This window comes from Eschscholzia californica, unplaced genomic scaffold (assembly GCF_041429995.1).
Source record: "Eschscholzia californica isolate CP2 unplaced genomic scaffold, dmEscCali1.0.p SCAF_1, whole genome shotgun sequence".
NCBI classification, from domain to species: Eukaryota; Viridiplantae; Streptophyta; class Magnoliopsida; order Ranunculales; family Papaveraceae; genus Eschscholzia; species Eschscholzia californica.
Window position 1 is genome coordinate 60,273,802 of NW_028238198.1, and position 21,031 is coordinate 60,294,832.

At 39.2% G+C, this 21,031-nt stretch overlaps 2 protein-coding genes and 1 long non-coding RNA gene across 5 annotated transcripts; 2 read left to right on the forward strand and 1 right to left on the reverse strand.

Annotated features, from left to right (window-relative positions):
• Positions 1–3: 3 nt before the first annotated feature.
• Positions 4–2,390, reverse strand: LOC147567950 (growth-regulating factor 3-like). 2 transcript variants are annotated; one of them, XM_086654450.1, is made up of 4 exons: positions 1,885–2,390; positions 1,573–1,743; positions 837–1,149; positions 4–587 (listed from the first exon to the last, which is right to left on the reverse strand). In XM_086654450.1, exons 1-4 carry the CDS (start codon positions 2,090–2,092, stop codon positions 131–133), a joined length of 1,149 nt encoding a protein of 382 aa, XP_086510576.1. In that variant the 5' UTR covers positions 2,093–2,390; the 3' UTR covers positions 4–130. The 2 variants fall into 2 exon arrangements, with proteins under 2 accessions (XP_086510576.1, XP_086510577.1); XM_086654451.1 differs by having other exon boundaries at positions 4–584; positions 1,885–2,367.
• Positions 2,391–4,190: 1,800 nt separating this feature from the next.
• On the forward strand, positions 4,191–5,091 carry LOC147567951 (uncharacterized). The gene is made up of 2 exons (XM_086658776.1): positions 4,191–4,686; positions 4,804–5,091. Exons 1-2 carry the CDS (start codon positions 4,213–4,215, stop codon positions 5,089–5,091), a joined length of 762 nt encoding a protein of 253 aa, XP_086514902.1. The 5' UTR covers positions 4,191–4,212.
• A 4,642-nt stretch (positions 5,092–9,733) lies between these two features.
• Positions 9,734–12,384, forward strand: LOC147567952 (uncharacterized). Of its 2 annotated transcripts, XR_015230914.1 has the most exons (4): positions 9,734–9,905; positions 9,991–10,049; positions 10,913–10,986; positions 12,112–12,384. It is a non-coding gene; the product is annotated as an uncharacterized LOC147567952 (long non-coding RNA). The 2 variants fall into 2 exon arrangements; XR_015230915.1 differs by lacking the exon at positions 10,913–10,986 and having other exon boundaries at positions 9,739–9,905.
• Positions 12,385–21,031: the final 8,647 nt, after the last annotated feature.

A 21,031-nucleotide genomic window follows, 5' to 3' on the forward strand; every position in this document is an offset into this window, starting at 1 on the left:
AGATGAACAAACTACCCACCAGAAAAGCAAGTTCAAAGAAAGGATGAACAACTCTAATCCAAATAAAAATGATGGAACGAAACCTTCAAACATAGTTTCCTTGAGCAAAAGAAAAAGCACCGAAGTAGATTCAAGCACTAACACTACTGGTCTCAGAAACAGAGCTTCTTTGCAATTGATGGAAGACACTCGTTGGTGAAGAGTTAGCAGTCGAAGGTCTCAGTGCTTCAGCAAGTGGCCCTCCCATCGGACTAACTTGATAAGTTCCCCATCCAACTTCCCAATTCAGCTGCGGCTGTTCTCCCGGCCTTTTATTCCCTTCAGGACGTTCGTTACCGTTGCCCGTTGAGAGTTTCAATGAGAAGTCAGATGATGAGTTGTTTCTTGGTAGAGTTGAGATGGATAGGCAAGAAGCAGAAACTGCTGAACTTGAATTATGATCAGGATCATGGGATTCTTGATCGGATCTCGACCAATCGTCAAAGAAATGACGAAGAATTTGCCCGCTGGGTTTCTGCTCTCTTCCAAAGTTGTTAGAGTCAGTCTCGACCAAGAATCGGTTTCCGGCTTTATTTTCTATGGATCTACTAGCAAAGGATCAACAAACAAACAAGAAGATGTCAAATAACATACTTCCTTCAAGCCAAACAAATATTTATTTTGTTTAATAAATTTCATTCGAAGATCAAACTCACCCGTTTTCATAGCTAACTCTGGCTATTAACACACCTACAGGAACCAGTTCCCAAAACTAAGGGTACCCCTATTCGTCAAGGCTTCAACTAGCATTTAACAAATAAACGCCATGAACTAACACGATAACTTAACAAATATACCTTTGATTGAGGTGAAGGAGCTTAGTGTAAGGCGATATAGAGTGAGGGAAATTAGTCCCACCGGCTACTACAGTGGAGAGTGTAGCGGAATCGTTAGTCATTTTCAGGCTACTAACGGCACCACCAGCGGAGGCAGGTGTGGGAATTTCCACAGGCTTTCTTGAACGATTTCGGCCTCGATTAACATGACGTTCACAGTATTTATGATCAGGCACTACATCTCTTGAGCACCTCCATTTCTTGCCATCTGTTCTCCTGCATCTACCTGGTTGTGGGTCTATTGATCCTCTTCCCCAGTATCCTGACTGGAACACTGATAACACACAAAAACATTGCAAACCCTAGATATTAAATCAGCAATAAACCCAGAAGAAAGTCCTAAAACCCTTACCCAATAAAGTAACTAACCTAAAAAGAAACACTAATTTTGACATTTTTTTTCAGGAAAAAGTATCAGACATTAGACCAAGGAAAATAACATCAGAACAAGAACCCATTTAAGGAGGACAAAACAATCAAAGATTTCACCTTTGTACACAAAGTCAAAATGCAAATAGAGCAAGATTGAAAGAGAAATCAAGTGAAAAGGGAAAACATTGAGTTGAATCATCTTATTTACCCAAACCAATTAGTAATACTACATAAACACTGACCTAGAGAGCTTATCAGTAAGAAAGACAAATACCCATTATGAGAACTTATGAACTAATCAAGAGAGAGAGAGAAGAAAACTTACTAGGTGTTGGAGGGTAATGAAGATAACATAAAGGAGAGGTAAGAGAGGTTTTGTTGATGGATTGAATGAGCTCAATAGGAACAGCTACACCAGCTAACATATACTTAAAGATCAAAGCCTGAAGTTCAAGTTCTTGCCATTGAATCCAACTAAACAAACCTACCCCAATTCCTACAAAAACACTCAAAAAAAAAAAGTTCAACAAACAATAAAGAGTGAGTAAATAGATGCAGTCTTATTAGAACAGACAAGTGACAAAAAGAGAGAGAGAGAGAGAGAGAGAGAGAGAGAGAGAGAGAGAGACAAGTATACCAGGAAGTCTATAATTAGGTGACAAACTGCTGATCCTGCTATTGGGTTCAGCTACAAACAATGGAAGAGCAGTCTCAGCATTAGAAGAAGAAGAAGAAGAAGACCCAAAATCTGATTCTTGAAAATTAAATAGTCTTGGGTTGTTTTCAGGTTTTTTATTTTCTAACTGATACATCTGGTTTCTCCATTGATTCAGATCGTATTCCATAGATATAGCTACAGAGAGAGTCAAGAATGAGAGAGAGAGAGTCAAGATTAGAAGAGTTTGGGTTTGTTTTTTGTGTTCAGTTATAATAAAAGACTTTCACCCCCCTGACCTAACCTACTGAGGTTCTTTACTTTACATCTCTGCAAAAGCTGAGCAGAGTTTTTAGAGAGAGAGAGAGAGAGAGAGAGAGAGGTGTGTTTTTTGGGGGGGCAGTGGAGAAGCCTCGGTCACTGGGCAAACTCAGACAAAACACCCAGAGCTGATGTCAATGTCATACTCAATTTGCCACGTGCTTCTCTCTCTCTCTCTCTCTACCCTCTCTAACCGACCATCAGTACTAACCAGTAGACCTCACCTGTTTCTCATGGAAAATTTGAATCAGCAATATTGGTCCATATTACCCACCACTTCCGTGGGTCTACTTACTGTCAACATCTAGCCGTCAGATGCACCCTCAAAGGAAACATCTTGACAATAAATTTGGCCCATGGCTGCCTTTAAAGGGTTCTATTCTTTTGCCCTTAGTCAATTCCTCTCCTGGTTTGTGGGCTTCGGACTGATGAGTTTGAAACCTGTGATTCAAGGCAATCTGAAGAATATCAGATTGGGTCTAATCCGTGACGTTTAAGTTCAACACAGATTAGACCAGTTTGAGTGCCTTCGGACTACCACAATCGATTAGATATTTACTGATAAGATTGATTTGTTGCCCTCTTTTGTCTTTTGGTGTAACTTCTTATGTAGATAATATTAGCCTTTCATAGGTTAACTATTAAGTGGAAGATGCCTTTGTTTAACAAACCCTAGATTAAATTAGGCCAATCGAGATGTTCCAAACTTATTATATTGCTCAAACTTCCAAAACCTATAATAGACTGGTCTGGTGACAATCCCACACTTCTAAACTCAGTCTAATCGTATGCCTAGGTAAGTAAAGAAACTTTAATTTGTTGGTGTACTCTTTTTTTTTTAATTTGTTGGAGTACTCTATTAAGATAAATGAATTTTGCTATGTCCATAGAAGAGCCAAGTCATAGAATTTGCTCTACAGTATGCAGGGGCGGCCCAAGTGTTTAAGGGGTCTAAAGCGAAATTAAAATTAGGGCCCTTTTATGTATAAAGAGAAGTAGAAACATAAATCCTAATAGTCTTTGAAGAAGAATCGAAACTTTGACTACTTGAACATGAATCATATTCTTAATAGTTAAGCTACATTCTAAACTTTACACAAACTTTACTTAAAATATTAATAAAAAGAAAGAGTCCAGACTAGTCTATGAGTATTTGATTACGAACAGACGCACAACTAGTATAATCAATTTGGGATTGATCTAATGCTACAACAATTGTAGCTTATATTTGAAATAAATGTAAAATTTGTAAATGATAAGCTCGAGAAACTTTGTTTTAATACACTCGCTTTTCAATCATGTATTTCATACATAATTTTCTTTCTAAAACACACTAGAGATATAAAATTATGATGTTTGACGTGCACTTTGTGCTTCTTTAAAGACTGAAAATAATTTATTGCAAATGGGTTAGCTTGTGCATACACATTAAGTATAGACCAGAACCAACCCAAAATGGATGAAACTACAGGGTATCTCGCAATAGAGGCATTTTTATTAAACTTTTTTAAAAAATGTTATCTGAATTCCCTAGCTTAGGCCCTTGGTCAATTATAAACGATATTTTTATTAGAAATACAAATATATTAAAGAAATTAGGGGCAAACAAATGGTTGTTTAGTTGATTTAAGGGTTAATTCCGTTTTGGCCCCCGATTTGTGACCAACTGGCCGTTTTGGCCCCCAATTGTGTCCGGCAGTTCGTTTTGGTCCCAATTTCCTGTTTGGCCCCAACATATTTTTGTAAGCTTCTCCATTCTACCCTTATGGAAATTTTGTAAATTAAATGTATTTTCTTTCTCTTTGTCCACCTCACTAAGCAATTGCTACGTCATATTCGTCCGGAAAATGTCGCCGGCGACATCATTTCTGGCGACCACCATTTTTTTTTTTTTTTTTACTTCTTCTTCTCCAACCATCTCCTTCTTCTTCTCATAATTCACAGTCTTCTCAACATAATAACAGAGATGTAGGTGGAAGGGCTGGTCAAATGCCTCCTGCAGTGCTAGCTCCATCGTCTGCTCAGAAAATGCCATATTTTATTTATAATAGTAACAACAATTTAAAACATCATGCTCTTTTACAAAGACATTTATGTAAGCCTGAGGATAGTCGAGAAGGTTTCATTCCATCAATCTCAGCACATGTATCATCTCAATTGGCGGCACAACCATCAAATCATGGACATATTCCGCAAGGCTATGGTTCTTTTGCGAGTACTCCTTCGTTAAATCAAATACCATTTCCATCTTTACCGATCCGCAACATGACAAATATCACCTCCTTGCAGTCAGGAGGCGTGTTTCCTCGTCCCCTTGGGCCCCCTCCAGCAGTGAAGATGCGACCAACTTCTCAAAATATGGGTCTACATCCACCCTGCCCACCAGTAAGCACTGGTTTAGGGGGCCTGATAAATTCTCTTATGGCGAAGGGGTTGATTTCGCTGACGACGATTCCAGCTCAGGTATCTTGGTTTGTAGTTTATATTTTGCATTTTATTATGTCTGTATATGCAATTATAAATTACTACAGAATCTAAATTAATTAACTTTTCTTTCTGATTGTCTTCTTCGTTTTGAAGGATTCTGTTGGAGTTGAGTTCGATACAGAAGTTCTCAAGGTTCGACATGAATCTGCAATAAAAGCTCTTTATAATCATATTCCAAGACAATGCACAACATGTGGGCTCCGTTTCAAGTGCCAAGAAGAACACAACAGTCATATGGATTGGCATGTAACTAAGAATCGAATGTCTAGAAATCGTAAGCAGCAACCCTCTCGTAAATGGTTTGTGAGTACCACTTTATGGCTGAGTGGTGCAGAAACAGTCGGAAATGATGCTGTTCCTGGGGTTTACCATGCCAACTGAGGTTGTTATTGGCTGTTCCAGTGGATGAGGATCAAAAACGGACTTTGGCGGGAGAGTTGTAAAATTGTATGCTTTCGTTGGACTTTACAACACTCTCTAACATGTTTTGTTTGTTAAGTTTTTATCATTGAAGGAATTTAGGACTCTTGGTTAACTCAGATTTCTTTTGTCTTCACTCTTCAGTTATTCTTTTATGTCTGGTTGATCTCCATTTATAATGGAATATATGCCGGAGATAAGAAAATATGTCTAGCGGCAGTAGTGGTAGTGAAGAAAACAAGACGAACATAAAGATAAAAGTCGATGCTCGGTTTGAGCGTTTAGAGAACATATATGCAGGTTATTTTAATTTTTCAAACTCTTTCTTTAATTTAGTTTGTTTGTTTAATTTTTGAGATTCCCTAAAATTAGGGTTTGATGCACCCGAAAAGGTTGCACACCCAAGCGGAGGTATCAAGTAGTAATCCGGCAAAGCCGGGATCGATCCAAGGATAGGAAGGTAGCTTGGATATCGAAGGGTCTTATCCCTCAGTCTAGATATTAAAAGCTAACTTAGACTAAAAAGGAAAGAAAACAAAGATAAATGGGGGATTGATCGAATAAGGTGATAAGAGAATAAAGCAAACAAGTAAAATAAACTAAACTAAACAATAAAAGTCAACGGGCGAGAGAGATTCGAGAGAGTGTCGGAGGAAACAAGAGTCGGGGAACAAGAGTCGGGAGACAAATAAGTGAGAGAGGTGTCGAAGTCCGGGAATCTATAATGACAAATCTACGACTATGTGTAGTCCGATCTAATGTTTCAAAGTATAATCGATGTTCGACTCCTAAGGTGATGTCTATAAGCACTACGCATATCCGGAGATCATACTTAGTCAAACAAACGTCATAATCGGTTAATCCCGAGTCAGCGAAAGTGTTGTCTAGTCGCCTAACTATGTGAAGTGCATGACAAGACACATGAAATTATGACTTAGACTACGATCGATATCGAATACTTCGTTTCTTCTATTAACTATGTGAAGTGCTTGACAAGACACATGAAAATACGATCAAAACGATAATCGAAATAAATGAACATCAATTTATAATCAAAACATCAAATCATATTAAACACAATCACGAATTCATCACATTTCATCTCATATAATCGACACACTAAAGTTAGCTAAACATGGTGATTGAATAAGAAATGGAAAGAAAATGATGAGAGAATCCCTCTTTTTCGATGTGGTTCGAGGCTAAGATCGTCGGAAAATATGAGTTTTTAGTTACAGTCGATCTCCCCTTAGCAATTTTCTGGGTTCCCCATAGCGACCACCATCATCTTCTCCATTTAGAACACAACCTCCATTAAAACTAACCCTAGCTTTCTCTCTCTAGAAATTTCTTGTCCAAAATCAAATCAAACTACATGGGAAGCTAGCCAAGATGATGGGGAGCAAAAACCCTAAGGTTTCGAATCAAAAAGGTTGCTGGAAAACTCATAAAAATCCGGTCATAGAGTGAAGAAATCCGGCCAAAAATCAAGATCCGGCCAAATGAGTGTTGTCCGAGCCTTATGCGCGCCTGCAGATGCGTCCCGGAGCATGTGAAGCTTCCCGTGGACGCGTCCTTGCTGCTGTGGAAGCTTCCTCATGCTCCGGTAGCTGTTGCTCCTGGATCGTGTTGTTCGCGCACAGCAGCTGCTGCAGGTCGCGCCTGCAGCAGCGTCCCGCGCTTGAGGAAGCTGCTCCTGCCGTGCTTGCAGTCCCGTGCCGGCTGCCATGCTTTCCTGAGCTGCTGTTCCGGCCAAGCTTTTGTAGCACCCAGACCTTCTAGTCGGAGAATCGAACGAGTTAGAGCGTCGAGCGGATTCTGTGGTTTCTTTGGGTTTTCGTATTGAATACATATTTTGATTGATTCAGACTGCTTATCGGATAGTTCTCGAAAAATTATGAATTTTGACTAGTCACACATAAAGATCGGACATGATTTGGGTATCGTTTTGTTTTTGATAGTTTTCTTCGTTGTCAGATTTATTGGGGTCATTTAGTTTCTTCACGGTTGGTTTTGGGAGGAAAAAGAAAGAAAAAGGCTAAATTGGGGGTCGAATTAATAAGATATAAATATAGTGGGATTTATTTATGATGGATATATAAACTAGGGGTTGGAATGCAATTATTTACATGGGCACTTTAGATGATGACACGTGGCATTGTTATGGTTTTTAAAAGAAACAAACCCACCTCACCTGTACACGTTGCAAGCACTAATAAACCCATCCCATCCTTATTCATTTCCTCAAAACTCATTTGTGTAGGCAGGGAGTTGAGAAACCGAGTGAATGTTTAGGTTATAAAAGCTATGAATTTTAGTCGCCGATTTCTTCGCGAGTTTTCGTCGGAATTCAATGAAATTTGTTCCAGGTAATTCCATTCGACTTGTTATACATATCTATCCGTTTAGAATTTTCAATTTCGTCCGTATTTGGTGGTTATTTGATGGTTATTTGGATAATTGTATAGTTGTACTAATTTCATTTGGGATAAAAATTTAGAGCTATTTAGACGATTATCAATTTCTTCGAATGATTTGTGTTCAGAAACATGTTTAGGAGATTGTAGACTATTTCGGGGTGTCCAAATATAGACGGGTTGCTGTCGAATTAATTTACGGCTCGAATTTCATATATGAACTAGTTTTGATAATGAAATGGAATCGAGATGGTTACCCGAACTTTGTCATATTTCACCTAAATGGTTAGGTTGAGTTATGGATTCGTAAAATTGGGTTAATTTTATGATTTGATAGTTCTAGCTTCATAGTATTGGGTTCGTTATATAAGTTGTCAGCTTATGAAGACTCGAAAATAAAAAATAGAGTTCATGGGTTTGTGGGTTGGTCCGTAAGGTGTATCGGTTGTTCGATGGAACGTCTCAATGATCTCTTTAATGCTCGATAGGACATTCCTAGTATAGTTTCATTCATTTTATGCATTCTTGCTTTGCAAGAGGAGTCTTGACAGTTATGTAACTGTCAAATGACCGTTTTGTCCTTTTATATTCCAGTGAGACTACTGTACTGCTATAGGGAGCTCGAGGAGAGGTGGAGCTTAGTCAAAGACACTATTGGAAGCGCAAGGAGAGGTAGGATCCTACGAATCTTACTTGGAGCACGGGTATTCCCCGTTTCACCATTATATATATATAGTCATTTTTCTTCTTCTTATAATTCTCTAGTTCAATTTATGATATGATATGTATGTATGTGGCGTACTCTATGTTATGGATTAGCCATGAATTATGTCAAGGGTTACACTCGGTGCGTGGCCAGCCGTTTGGTAACGACCATTCTAGTTTAACCGGAATGGGATCCGAAGAGGATGGGAGTTGGGGTATTCCAACCCTTGGAGTGATTAGGGGACTGACCCAATGCCATGCTTGTTTATTTATTCTGCTAAACCACTGGTGTGTGTGGTTTGAATTCTGTTGTGATTGATACTTACAATGTTTTCACCGAAATAAGAAAGGGTGTTTACCCGAGTTTTCCTAATAAGAAAATACTAATTCCCTGAAAGTGGACACTTGTAAAAGCTTGGCTTTAAACAGGGTTTACCCTACCTTGAGACATGAGAACGCTCTTCTCCTTTGGGTTGATGGGACCTTTAGGAGGGCTCTGTTCTTGTAGCTTTGGGAGCCTATCAGATCATTTAATACTATTATAGGTTCATGCATATGTTTGGGTATTCTTCGAATGGTCAATGAGTTACCTTGTGAGGAAGCGTCAGATCTAGCCGGAGATAGGACGCGCCTCAATACGAGATAATTGTATCGCCGTGGGTATATGGCTCTACTAAGCGACGATACTCTTATAGTCGTCTGGGTAAGTCATGACATATTCTAAGCGTATCATTGTTTGGGTGAGATTTACTATTTGATGCGTATTGAGATCACAAGCCAGCCCGATGGGCGATGATGACGAAGGGAGAGTTACGGAAGCTCTTACCGGGGTATTACGTGGATCCATGTGTACACTGCAGTAGTCAAACGTTCGATAAGGCGCCGCCTGCCTACGCACTAACAAAGGCTTACCGATTCTTCCTAGCTGAATAGTAGGTGACCCCGACTGAGGGCGTATTCAGTCGTGATCTTGGTAAGCTAGAAGAACTATCTTGCTATATTGTTTTGCTTCGTGTGCATATTGATATCTCTGTAGATATGTCTGTATATATGTAACACTTATAACTATTGATATATTAAAACTGTTGATGTGTGTGGTGCGGGTAGGATGTCTAGGTATCCTACTGAGCTGACCTTCGGGTTATCTCATTCCTATTTGTTTTTGTTCAGTTGCAGGTATGACATAGTTTACTTCGTTGGTTCACATTATGTAAGAATATAATTTCTATTATATTTTCAACTTCGATTTTATCACACGTTAATATTATATATGTATCATCTAAAATAGTTAAGATCGTTCTCTCACTTGTCTGTGATTGTACATGTAACATCCTGTGTTTAAAAAGGTTGGTTTAGGGATTATTTGACATTTAGGTCAAATAAAAAAAAGACTAAATCAGCAAAGAGTTCAATTTGGGGGTATTTTGCAGTTAAGTCAAAACTAGGGGCCTAACTGCAATTTCATGGCATTCGACAAGAGAAGAAAAATCAGAGTTTTTATCCCTCTTTTGCTCGACTGAAATTGAGGGTTAGGGTTTGGGTGAAGGAAATCCCGATTTCAATGGAGATTTCGAGTGGTTTCAAGGGGAAATCTTGTTTTTGGTCTAATTCGAGCATAAAGTAATGATTCAAGCTAGGGTTTGTTAATTTGTGGTAAGAATTCATACTCTCTCTCTCTCTAGAAATCCGATTTTTTGTATTTTGGGTTTTGATGGATTTCTTCGCTTCGAATTTGTAGAAGTTTGTGAAGGATTGATCAAGGGAAAGCTATCCTAACTAGAATTCAATCGAATCAAGGTAAGAAATCAACCAATTCGATGATTTAATGTCAAAATTCTCAATTCTAGGGCTTGTGATTTATGAAATTGAGGATTTTCATGATTCATCTAGTTTTAGGATTTATATGATTGGGAATTGATTAATTTTAGTATATGAGCAACTTTAGAGAAATTATTTGATATAATTTATCGATCGATCGATTGCTGATTCGATGACTGAATTCAGTCTACAGTCCGAGCCTTTCTGGGCTTTATATGTTACTTGGATGTACTTTCCCGAAACACAAAAGTTGTAGATTAGGATGTTAGCTTTCCGAAATGTTATGGTACAACTCGATTTGATGTCGGAAGAGAGAGTTACGACTGTTTTAACAAACAACACGATATTCAGCAAATATAAAATCTGCTTACTGTTTTACTGTTTTAGATGGTCATCGAGATATCGAATGTTGTTTGAGTCTTCTTGAATATTGTAGCTCGTCTTGTGAAGATTCCAGAAAGGTATGGTAGAAGTCGTTTCGAACTCGAACGAGAGAGTTATGGCTGTTTTAACGAACAATGCGCAGTTAGGAAAATTCTGCTTTGTTGTTGTTCGTATTTTACAAATTTCAAAGGCGGTTCACTTGGATTTTGGGGAATACATTTAATAACTAAATGTTAAGAACATAAGTAAGTACAAACACTGATTGGTTGACCCTAAGTGCACATGGTATGAAAGATAGAAGATCGATTGAAATTCGGTTAAGTCGAAGTCTTCCAAATTACGGGTTTCTTTTGTGTTTTTGTTAAGTTTTATTGTTTTACTTTTTTATACTCTTTAAATTATACCAAGGTTCTTCGGTAAGAACCTAATGTATATTTGTTTTGTTTATGGTTTGGTAGAGAGGGAGCCGGAGCATTTCGTGAACGATTTGGCTACGGTTGCGGCGGAGGAAGACTAGTTCTTGCACCGCTAGGTAGGGGTTCTGAATCCTTTATCCAACATGGTTTTATAGATAATGAATACGCTAGATTATACAATTATATATGCGCCATTATAACTAGAGTTTAGGTAGCATGAAACTCGATTTATGTGATGAACTGAAATATGATTGAAATGTTTTGATGCGATATGAGAAATTTTTTCGAACTGATTTTACGATGATTGTGAACTACTGGGGGTTTTCTTGTATGTACCCGACTGTGGATTATGTCAACCTACGGGCACGTAGCCATTGAGGGTAGGATGACATGTGGACACGGTTGTGACCCGTGTGAGACCGGTTAGGTGGGTGACACTAGTCATGAGACCTGTGGGAGTAGAGTGCTTCACTTGCTGGCCATTGGTGCTCGTGCCTCCAGCTCGAGGCTCAGGGCCGTATACCCTGACCGCTCGCCTAGGAGGTGACATTGATTGGGATCCCTCTGCTTTGTGGCGATATGACTCTTGGTTGTTCCACTTCCGTGTTTGATAAGATAATGAATCGAATGAGAATATTGATTTTGATATACGAATGAAACTGATTTGAATCGAATATGAGAATGTGGTTTTGATATACGAATGAAACTGATTTGAAAGATCGCATTAGATGCATGACAGGGTGCCGAAGAGAATGAGGTTCAGGTCCTTCCATGGTAATTGGGGGACGGCTCTCTTATTCGAACTCGGTGGTCAAAAACGTATTTAGATACTTAAGGTATATATGTATCATGAGGTAAACTCTTCAATGATTGCGGAGTCCCTTAGTGGGAGAGGGGCTTACCGGCTAGGGTAAGTCTCTTTCTCGAGGAGACGTAGTGCATTAGCTAGTGCCTAAATGGGCTGGTGCCTAAATGGGCTGCTACTATCTAACGCACTCTAGGCTCTCCTGAGGAACTCTCCTCTTATTGGGAGCACACCATGGGTGGGCAGCTAATCACTGCTATTGCTTGCTTGATTAAGGAAAATGGTTTTGTATATAGTATATATGGTAACTGGTATGATAACTCGTTTTGTTATGATGTTTACAACTTATTAAATGAACTTTTGAAAACGTGATGGGTTTTGGATTGGTCTTCTACCAGAATAACTCGTGTTGGTGAGTATTCTGACCCCCTACCAGTTGTTAGTGTGCAGGTGCTTTGTCGTAGCCTCGAGGCGGAGTTGTATTCCAGCCGGTGATCGTGTCTGTCTAGGCTAGTGGCGTTGCGTCGTTTTCTTTGGTTTTTTGCTTATATGGTTTTTCGTTATTTCCAAGTTATGTATTTATTGCAGAAACCAAACTCTAAAATGTATATATATAACACTTACAGTTGTTTCTAAGTTGTATCGATGTGTAAGAGGCTTTTATAGTTCTTTTTGTGGTTCGGGTTTCGACCCGAAACTGAGTTGAGTTTGTTTAGCTTCCGCTACATAGTTTATTTTTGGGGTATGCGAACGTATGGTTTGCATGACAGGTTTACAGGTGCGACCGGTTCGATTTACGGAGGAGACTCCGCCGGATTTTTGTCTCGTCTGTGAATTGCCGGGGCGTGGTCGTGTCTATTTTGGGACACGGGGCGTCACAGTACACATGTAAATAGTATGCACACTATCACTTTGAATTTGATGTTATTGATATGTTGAAGTTTATGAAAAATGTATAAATGTTTGACAGGTTTGATATGTTCAACTTATAGGGATACTCTGTCCAAATTCAGTCTCTTCTCTGAACTATTCATAAACATGAATTCAAGTTGTTTTTCTCTTTATGAAAACTATTTTGGGTTACACATTTTCCGAACGTATTTTCAAAGGTTTAAACTATATTTGATTTTCCGCTGTGTTTTTTGGCTTGGGTTTATATTTGAAACTGGTTTGAGTTAGTATTAGACCGAGTTTCTTTTATAAACTGCCTGGCAAACCGTGATTTGGAACACGGGGCGTCACAGTTAGGCTCTCCAAATGTGACATTTTCGTGTCACATCAAGATCTCCAAACTTAAACTTTGCTAGTCCTCGAGCAAATAAAACAAAATAAAAGCCTAAGTCACTTTCGGAGGCATCCCGGTTGCATTTAGCGTATGCAACAAGCCTTTAAACCTCTAGGTTACCCCTAGAGGACAAGTATTGTCTCGTGAGGGTTTCCATAGATGACACCCACAAACATCATGGTTTCAAATACACAAGGGTCCAACATCCAAATCATAGATAAGCATGATTCGTATAGTAAAGGATTTAAGCATGTCATAACATAATGAATTAAGCAAATAAGTTCATATAAAAGCTAAGGACCTTTCATTAATGATCTTACCCCAAAATGCAAGTGTCATACCATAACGAGTGACATCTATGTTCCGAAGTCACAACGCCTTGATTCCTAGTTTAGTACATTTCGCCTCGACTTCGGCCTCACGGACATACAATCCAAATATGAAATCACTCAAGAATGGTTCGCTCGTATGTGTGAGTGTGATCACTAACATGGACTCAACACATAAAAAGGGGTGAGGACACTATTTTGGAACACATGATCTTCGAAAAGGAATTAGCCACTAAATAGAGTGGGGAAGCTCACTCGCCCTTCTCACCGATTCTACCCTCTAAAAATGCCTTCTAAAGTTTAGCGGATACTAGAGATGGATGACGATGGAGGATTCCGAGAATGTCGACTTCTTCAATATGATAAAACCTCTCAAGCATCTTCACATTTGTTTCTTGCTCGAATACTTATTCATGAACATACATACAAACACACATATATACAATCACATCAGTCACACAAAAGAGCTAACATGCTCAAACATACTCATAAACAACTTTATTCTTGTTACTTCTTTCTTTCTTTTTTTTTTTTTTTCTTTTTTTTTTTCATATCACTTTTTCTTTCTTATTTTTTTTCTTTTTCATAACACAAATACAATCAACCAAAACAAAATACAACACACATAACTCTATTCTTGCAATCAACTTTTCATTTCATACTTGCTTTTGACATTCTTCATTCTTTCTTCTCATGTCTTCGTTCTCGGGATATAAGATGATGGATGGTGATGGAGTATCCGCCTTCCTCTAGTTGACACTCTCATTGGGTTTCATGGACTACAAGGGCAAGGTTAATTCGCTATCCTAATGTCACTCTTAGTGGCTAAGGAAGTTGAGCACACGAGATCAAATGAGCTCTTTTAATAGTTACAAGGTTGAGTAGCTCTTCATTCTACTCGGAGTTAGCGCAGAAGAGTACACTCGAAGGACAATTTAAGCTTTTTGCTCTCACATGGGTTAAGTCTCCACTAATGACTACTCTAGATCTCTTAGAGATGTTTCTTCTTCACTAAGATGTCACTCCTATATTATAACACATACACTAAAAGACTCGACTTTCATGCAAAGACCATTAGCAATCACAAAATTCATCAACTTGACACATGTGCATCAACATTCTTAAAACTATCACTATAATCACATGCAAATCTACTCAAAATGTTCAAAATTTTTCAAATTTTGGCTACTTTGAACCCTTTGGTCTTTGAAACCCATGGTCATGCATTGGTTATGGTCATATTGATGTGATGTGAAAACATCACATTTAGGTCACTTAACTTAGATGAATTAGTCCATTTTATGCTTCAATTCTAATAAGATATGTTTATATTCAGGACAAGGTACCATAAAAGAACTATGCAAGGTAATGAGCTAAGGAGACCCTAGAAGAGTCAAAAGCACTTAAAAGAATCTAAGAAGAGGTCCTTAAAGTCTAGGAGCAAAAGGGAGCAAGTAAGGAGATAAAGACTCACCAAGGGTATTATGGTCATTTGCACCTAAGAGGGTCAAAATATAATTTGAGAAAGTCTATGAAGTCTTTGGAACATGATTATCACTTTGGTGAAGACTAGATATGAAAAGCATAAGAAATGAGCAAGTTAGGAGACAAGGGCAAAATTGTCATTTTCACCCTTTGGTCAAGTTAGAGAGCCCATTATTCAAGTTAAAATGAAATGGAGTCATTGAATGAGTCAAAATAACTTGAAGAAGTCAAGCTAGACAAAGGAGTGACTATAACTACTAAAGAAGGGCAAAGTGGTCTTTTGGGGTAGGAAATAGAAATTAATGCCCTAACTTGGTCTCGACACTTCATCTTCTTCCTTATGTGCTGATTTTTAGAGAGAGAAAATGTAATGGAGGCTAGGGTTTTGGGTTTCATGAAGATCTAGAGAGAGAAACTTAGATCTAGAGAGAAATAGCAAGGAAAACACCAAAAAGGGAGCAAAAGGAGCACTTGGACAACAATTATAGCACCGGGGCAGCAGCTACAATGGCCGACCAGCAGCTACAACGGCTGACCAGCAGCTTGCTAAGGCATGGGACAACACCTAAAATGGCCGGAGAGCAACCCTTTTGGCTCCTTTGCTTGGTTTGCTTAGATTTTTCACTCCATTTGTTCTCCAAGGGTTTTTCTTACTCATTTTCCTCTTGTTCTTGTTTGGGGTGATTTAATTGATTACTAGCTTAGTCTTGTTTCATTTTAGGGTTGCTAGCTACTCGTATGTGATGAATTCTAGAGATAAATTAATTTATATGAGGGATTCATGTTATTAAACTTAAATTTGAGTATGCTTGTTGAATGATTCCTTTTTTATATGATTGAATTTGTTTATTAATCTTTCTAGAGTTTGATTGCTACTTGGTCTTGCTTAATAAACCTAGGTAGAGAGAAATTAGAAATAGAGATAGTGTAATTACTTGTCTCACGATGTCTACACCATTGATTACACTCTCATTTGGGGTTGAATGCAATAATCTCTCTATGTGTAGCTAAGCCTCTTGTTGAGGATTATGACGAAATCTTGATATGCTTATGTATGTGGTTGTATTGGTTAGATGAGTATTTTTGATGTCTCTCTCACGAGGTTAATCGTTTAAGCTTGTTTCATGTCTTATGTCAAGCATATGTCATAGTTACTTCTTAAGCGATCTTTCCGATTTTAGACTCGATGTTTAATGGAATATGATGACCCTTTGACTAGTTATGACCATTAGGTATATCTAGCACTTAGAGCATCTAATGTAAAGTCGAGATGACTCAAACTCAATATTTGACCCAAGCAAGAATTTACATAGGTATATCTCGACGGATTCCCGAATCCTTAACCTCTCTCATATGTAGAATAAAACCCTAGCCTCCCAATAAGCTTTAGTTAATAGTTTAAGTTTAGTTATTTCCCTTTTGTTTATTTTCGATTCATGCCTAACTATCAAAACCCCATTTATCTTTGTTCTTTCTATTTTTGTCTAAGTTAGCTAGTAACACTTAAACCCATGAACGAGACCCTCCGATAAACAAGTTACCTTCCTATCCTTGGATCGATCCTGGTTTTGCCGGGTTACTACTTGATACCTCTGCTTGGGTGTGCAACCTTTCTGGTGCATCACATATCCCGCATCCCCAAACTTAAAACTAACATTGTCCTCAATGTTCTAAGCATACACTCATCAAAAGATAAAAAGGCACATCAATTTAAAGAGAAGAGTGGAGAGATGTTACCATAACCGAAGGAGATAAAAGATGATACTACCAAGGCTCATGTATAAAGAGGTTCCAAGTTGATGTTAAGCTCGCGCCATCCCTAAACTTGGAACAAACCACGCCTTAGAAGTAAAACATATAAGAGATGCTCCTAAAATATCCAAAAATATAATGAGAATGAAGCACATAAAAAGCATGATCATATAGAACTCTACCACTAACGTGGGTATACACGATTGCATTGAGCTATGCAATTAGCCTTTGATTCTCTTATTTTCACACAAGAGCACGATTTATGTCTCGCAGAGGGTTTCCAGAGATGCTACCCACAAACATCAAAGGCCACCTAGTCGGCTAACGATCATATAGTAAAAGCCGGAAGATTTGGGGGTCAACCCAAAGAAAGCTATATACAAATGGTAGAAGTCTCACAACTATGTTTAACCAAAGAAGTGCACGTGAGACGAAAACCGAAAAGAGGCCATCCCCAAACTTAGTGGATGCACGGTCCACTAAGTTAGCATGAATGCTAGGGGCGACGACTAAGAAGTCGTCAAAAGGATCGACATACAATTGAAGGGTCAGGAAGTCGGTCGAAGGTAAAAGGTCAAACTCAAGCTTAGTGGATAAAACATCCACTAAGTCCCTAGAAATGCTAGGAAAGACGCCCGAATTGTCCTAGAAGGGGTCAACAACCGAGTCTGCGATCATGTGGAAGGTCGAACTAGATTTTAAGGATAAGGCAATAGGCTCGGGGACCAAGTCAAGGTCCATAATTTCCTTAGGTAAGTAATCCAACAAGCTATCCGCTATCTCTTCAACTACTATGTTATCGACGTCCTTAAAGACATCAGGATTCTCAAAGTTGGTCATAACACCTTCCATTCTACATAACCCATCCAGATAATCACAAGTGGTGAAAATTGGAAAGTTCAACATTATGTGATTTCTAAGTTTGCTCGTAGAGCTATCATCCTAAACATGAAAATCTAAGGTAGGTCGATCATGGTGAGATGACAATGGTCGAGGGAGTGAGCAACAAGGGTCATCGGTCAATTCCATCTCAAAGGGTCTATCAAGAGCTTCATCGACATTTAACTTAAGATTAGAGTTAGGTGTATTACCCTCACCATAATTCATAGTCTCCTCTTGAGTTTGGGGTGCGCAAACCCCTTCCTCGTCGATGATAGGCTCCAACTCAATTCTATCAACAATATTGAGAATCCATTCCGTGATCTCTTTTATATCTCGATTGAATCTAGTTTGATACTCTAAAAATTCTTGGAGAGTATCTTTAGACATCTCCTCGTAATAAGGCACATGAGTATAACTAGACGAAGACTCTAGCGAAACACGGATCATGAGACAATACTCGGTCAAATGGTCTAAGCTCGCACAAATAGTACAAACCAGGCTAATGGTCTCCATGGTCCTTTCTTCACTACCTTCATGTAGATACCTAGACTCGACTCTTTGAGTGGAATCATCGAGTCGGGAATTGTCATCACTAAATGAACCGTTTATATATGCTTGTCGATAGTCACGAAGACTCCGACGTGGTCGATCAATACTAATGGAACTACGGTTATCAGCACATGAGAAATCCATACATGAAGGTGTGGTCATCCTAAATTCTTGTCGATAGTCTCGAAGACTCTTACGGGGTTGATTACCCTCATGCTCATAATCTCTAAGACCATATTCATCACGAGTCTGACCGACTCCATACATCCGTCGATATTCACCCATGGTCATCCTAGGTCGGTCAGACTCAACTCGCCTATTCCTATCACTAGTCGAACCATTTCTATATAAGTTTGAGTAGTCTTGACGACTTCTAGATGGTCCACTAGTATGGGAAATAGTTAGAATAATGTCATCATCATCATCATCAAACGACAAACTTGCCATGATCTCGCAATGTTCAAGGATGCAAATACACAATCACAAAATGAGAACAAACACTTATAGAACTAACAATCACACACAAGTAAAAAGGAAGAGATAGAATGCGATACTATCGAGTGCTCCTTTCGTTTTGTTCGCCTTTCTTCTTAAGCTTCTCGATTCCTTCCTTTTCCTTCGCCTTTATGTCACTTTTGGCTCTTTTCTTGAAACGGTGCCTAAAAAAAGATAAAAAGATAAGAAACTAGAAAAACAAATAAAGCAAAAACGCCTAAGAAGCAAACAACACTAAACTAATGAACAAAACAACAAACGGTATCTAAACTACTAAATCTATCCCCAGCAGCAGCGCCAAAAACTTGATGCACCCGAAAAGGTTGCACACCCAAGCGGAGGTATCAAGTAGTAACCCAGCAAAGCCGGGGTCGATCCAAGGATAGGATGATAATTCGGATCTCAAAGGGTTTTATCCACCGGTCAAGATATTACAAGCTAACTTAGACTAAAAAGGAGTAAAACAAAGGAAAACGGGGGTTTGATTGAATAAGCAATAAATAAAACAAATAAACTAATTAAACGATAAAAGTAAACGGGCGAGAGAGATTTGAGAGAAGAGTCGAAGGAACATGAGTCGGAAGGCAACAAATAAGTGAGAGAGGTGTCGAACCGAGAATCCGATAATGATAAACCCACGACTACGTGTAGTCCGACTAATGTTTCAAGGTATAATCGATGTTCGACTCCTGAAGTAGATGTCTCTAAGTACTACGTATATCCGGAGATCATACTTAGTTAAACAAACGTCTAAATCGGTTGATCCCGAGTCAACGAAAGTGTTGTCTAGCCGCCTAACTATGTGAAGTGCATGACAAGACATGAAAATATGACATAGACTACGATCGAAATCGAATACTTCGTTTCGCCTATTAACTATGTAAAGTGTTTGACAAGACACATGAAAATACGATCGAAACGATAATCGAAATAAATGAACATCAATTTATAATCAAAACATCAAACCATATTAAACTTAATCACAAATTCATCACATTTCATCTCATATAATCGACACACTAAAGTTAGCTAAACATGGTGAATGAATAAGAAACGGAAAGAAGATGATGAGAGAATCCCCCTTTTTCGATGTGATTCGAGGCTAAGATCGTCGGAAAATATGAGTTTTTAGTTGCAGCCCATCTCCCCTTAGCAATTTTCAGGGTTCCCCATAGCGACCACCATCATCTTCTCCATTTAGATTTCAACCTCCATTAAAGCTAAACCTTAGCTTTCTCTCTCTACAATTTGTAGCCCAAAACCAAATAAAACCACATGAGAAGCTAGCCAAGATGATGGGGAGCAAAAGCCCTAAGGTTTTCGGCCAAGAAAGTGGTCGGAAACTAAAAAAAATTCGGCCAAAGAATTGAAGGTTCCGGCCAAAAATCAAGAAATTCGGCCAAGTGCACACTGTCCCGAGCCAAGGGTTGTCGTCCGAGCTGCAGGTCCGAGCTGCAGGTCTGAGCTGCAGGTCTGAGCTGCAGGTGGGTCCTGTGTGAGCGTCTGGCCGAGAGGAAGCTGGTGCCGAGTTGCTTCCGGGAAAGCTTCCGGTCGTGCACAGCAAGCTGTTGTTCGTGTTCGAAGGCTGCTGCTGTTCCGGCCCGCTGTCCCGTGCTCCTTGAAGCCTTCCCGAGCTGTTGGCCACGACTTGCTGCTCCCGTGCTTGTGCTCTGTTGCTCCCGAGCCTATGCTTCCATGGTTTCCCGAGCTCTTGTAGTGCCGGCCTTGCTTGGCCGACCAAGCTAAGGCCGGCTACTCCTACCTCCTTCTTCTCTCTTTTCCTCTCTTCCACTCAAACCCTAGAAGCTTAGAGCTCAAGCATACCCAAAAACCCTAGCCTCTTCTTTTCTCTCTCTTGCTTGGTTGTTGAATGATGAAGATGATGAATAGTAGCCTAAACTACTAAAACCCTAGAGTCCCTTGACTTAGTCAATTCATTTAGACTTTGTTGACTGTAATCCATAAAGAGAGGGTGCTCATATAATTCCTCCTTGTCATTCTTCTTTGGGCTTGTGTGGGTTTTTGGCTTGGTTTAGAAATCTAGAGGTGCCTCCATCCTTGTCTCTACATCTTCAAATTGTCACAAAGGACTAAAATACCCTCGGACTTCTTTCTTTCATAACTTCCCCGTCCGAACTCGGAATTGACTTCCGTTTTCATCGTCGGACTCGTCATTGCCTCCACTTGTAAATTGATTTGCTTGAAGTCATTTTCTCTCGTTTTGGATACATGAAATGATAGTGATAATTCGCTCCTTTTATTCTGAATCACACGCTTAACTCCAAAATAAGTACCTAACATGAAAAACACATAAAATATTATAGGTCATTTCCCAAATGGCCCCCAACTTTGAGACCAGCTTCCTGCCTGACCCCCTACTTTAGCAATAATTCCCATATGGCCCCCTTTTTCCGTTATCTTTAACGGTCCGTTACTCTCTCTCCTCCATCTCATTTTCTCTCTCTGCTAAGTCACTTATCACGCCACATCATCATCTTCTCCGGCATAAGTCGCCGGCCGGCCAAATTTCTTGCCGGCGACCTTCAATTTATTTATTTATTTCCTCTCACATCTCTCTA

Excerpts from the sequence above, each read along its gene's own strand:
- LOC147567950 (XM_086654450.1), bottom strand. The coding sequence starts at position 2,092 with ATGGAATACGATCTGAATCAATGGAGAAACCAGATGTATCAGTTAGAA. Across the intron at positions 1,744-1,884 it reads ACCTAATTATAGACTTCCTG|GAATTGGGGTAGGTTTGTTT; the intron begins GTATACTTGTCT and ends GTGTTTTTGTAG. Across the intron at positions 588-836 it reads CTCCTTCACCTCAATCAAAG|TAGATCCATAGAAAATAAAG; the intron begins GTATATTTGTTA and ends ATCCTTTGCTAG.
- LOC147567951 (XM_086658776.1), top strand. The coding sequence starts at position 4,213 with ATGCCTCCTGCAGTGCTAGCTCCATCGTCTGCTCAGAAAATGCCATAT. Across the intron at positions 4,687-4,803 it reads TGACGACGATTCCAGCTCAG|GATTCTGTTGGAGTTGAGTT; the intron begins GTATCTTGGTTT and ends TTCGTTTTGAAG.